This window comes from Aptenodytes forsteri, unplaced genomic scaffold (genome assembly GCF_000699145.1).
Source record: "Aptenodytes forsteri isolate BGI_AS27 unplaced genomic scaffold, ASM69914v1 Scaffold271, whole genome shotgun sequence".
NCBI lineage: Eukaryota > Metazoa > Chordata > Aves > Sphenisciformes > Spheniscidae > Aptenodytes > Aptenodytes forsteri.
The window spans coordinates 520,099-521,759 of NW_008794602.1; the positions used below are offsets into that span (position 1 = coordinate 520,099).

Here is a 1,661-nt window from a genome sequence, read left to right on the forward strand (position 1 = left end):
CGCGCCGGGAGTGGCACTGAGCCGGGACCCTGGGGTGGCACCAAGCTGGGGCGCGTGGGTGGTACCCAGCTGAGGTGGTGTGGTGGCACTGAGTGGGGCACGCGGGTGGCACTGGACTGGGGTGCTGGGATGGCATCGAGCTGGGACATGCGGGTGGCACTGAGCTGGGGTGGGGGGCATTGAGCTGGGGCACACGGGGGGTCCCCAATGACGGCACTGAGCCGGGACCCTGGGGTGGCACCAAGCTGGGGCGCGTGGGTGGTACCCAGCTGAGGTGGTGTGGTGGCACTGAGTGGGGCACGCGGGTGGCACTGGACTGGGGTGCTGGGATGGCATCGAGCTGGGACATGCGGGTGGCACTGAGCTGGGGTGGGGGGCATTGAGCTGGGGCACACGGGGGGTCCCCAATGACCTTCCTCCTGTCCTAGCTGTCATCCAGCTGCCCCCCCCAGGCTCTTGGGGGTAGGGGGGGGCTCGGGGTCCCCACTGACGTCTGCTGGCCACCCTGGGGGGTCCACGCCGTGCCAGGGAGTGTGCGTGGCACCCTGCCCCCTCCCAGGGCCACCCTGCCCACGCAGGCAGGGAGGGCAGGGGGACAAAGCCGTGCCAGACGCTGAGCACCCTGCGGCCGCCTCTCCTCGCAGGTCATCTCGGAGGAGATCTCGGGGAACAACGGCTACGTGGAGCTCGCCTTCCGGGCCAAGAAGCTGGACGACAAGGTGAGCCGGGTCCTGCGGGCAGGGGAGCCAGGGAGGGCCAGGCAGGCAGGGCGGGCAGGGCGGGCAGGGCGGACGGTGCTCTGCCCCATCCTCCCTCCTCCAGGACCTCTTCAGCAAGTCGGATCCCTTCCTGGAGATCTACCGCATCGACGACGACCGCAGCGAGCAGCTGGTGTACCGCACCGAGGTGAGGCCCCGGGCAGGATCCGTCCCTCGGCCGGCACACGGCCGCCCCGGCGGCTGCCCGGCCCCGCTGAGCCCCTCGCCCCACAGGTGGTGAAGAACAACCTGAGCCCCATCTGGGAGCCCTTCAAGGTCTCCCTCAACTCGCTCTGCAGCTGCGAGGAGAAGAGGAAGCTGAGGGTGAGGAAGGGCGATGGGGACCCCCATCCCTGCCCCGGGGGCACGTGTACCCTGGCTTCCCCGCGGCCCCGCATGGGCAGGGACAGTGGTGAGGCTGGGTGCGGTTTGGGGGGGCGTGGGTGTGCACCCACCCCCCCCACCCCCCCAGCCGGGCGCTGCCCAGCCAGGGCTGAGCCGTGTCCCACCGCAGTGCGTGGTGTGGGACTACGACTCGCGGGGCAAACACGACTTCATCGGGGAGTTCTTCACCACCTTCGAGGAGATGCAGAAGGCGATGGGGGAGAACAAGGTGGGTGCAGGGACACGGGGACAAGGGGACAGTCTTGGCGGGCTCCCCACCGTCCCGCCAGCAGATCCCATTCCAGGAGGCACCTCCCAGCTCCTCCTCTGGTTTTGGGGCTGTTGTCCCCTCGCTGCCCCCTCTTCGGGGAAGGGGATAGTGGGTCTGGGCTCCTCTGGGGAAATCGGCCCCGGTCGGGCCGGCTGGAGACCGTGGGCTGGCCGGGAGCAGGAGAAGGCAGCTGCGCTCTGGGGCTGTGGGGCGTTATGGGGCGGTTGTGGGGTTGTAGTGCTGTGCTG

General features: G+C 69.9%; 1 protein-coding gene across 1 annotated transcript in view; it reads left to right on the forward strand.

Moving 5' to 3' along the window:
- The window catches only part of CPNE7 (copine 7), a 9,259-nt gene that overhangs the window by 5,253 nt on the left and 2,345 nt on the right, over positions 1–1,661 (forward strand). The window contains 4 exon segments of the mRNA XM_009273088.1: positions 579–719; positions 823–906; positions 993–1,082; positions 1,273–1,371. Coding sequence (XP_009271363.1) covers positions 579–719; positions 823–906; positions 993–1,082; positions 1,273–1,371 — 414 coding nt within the window.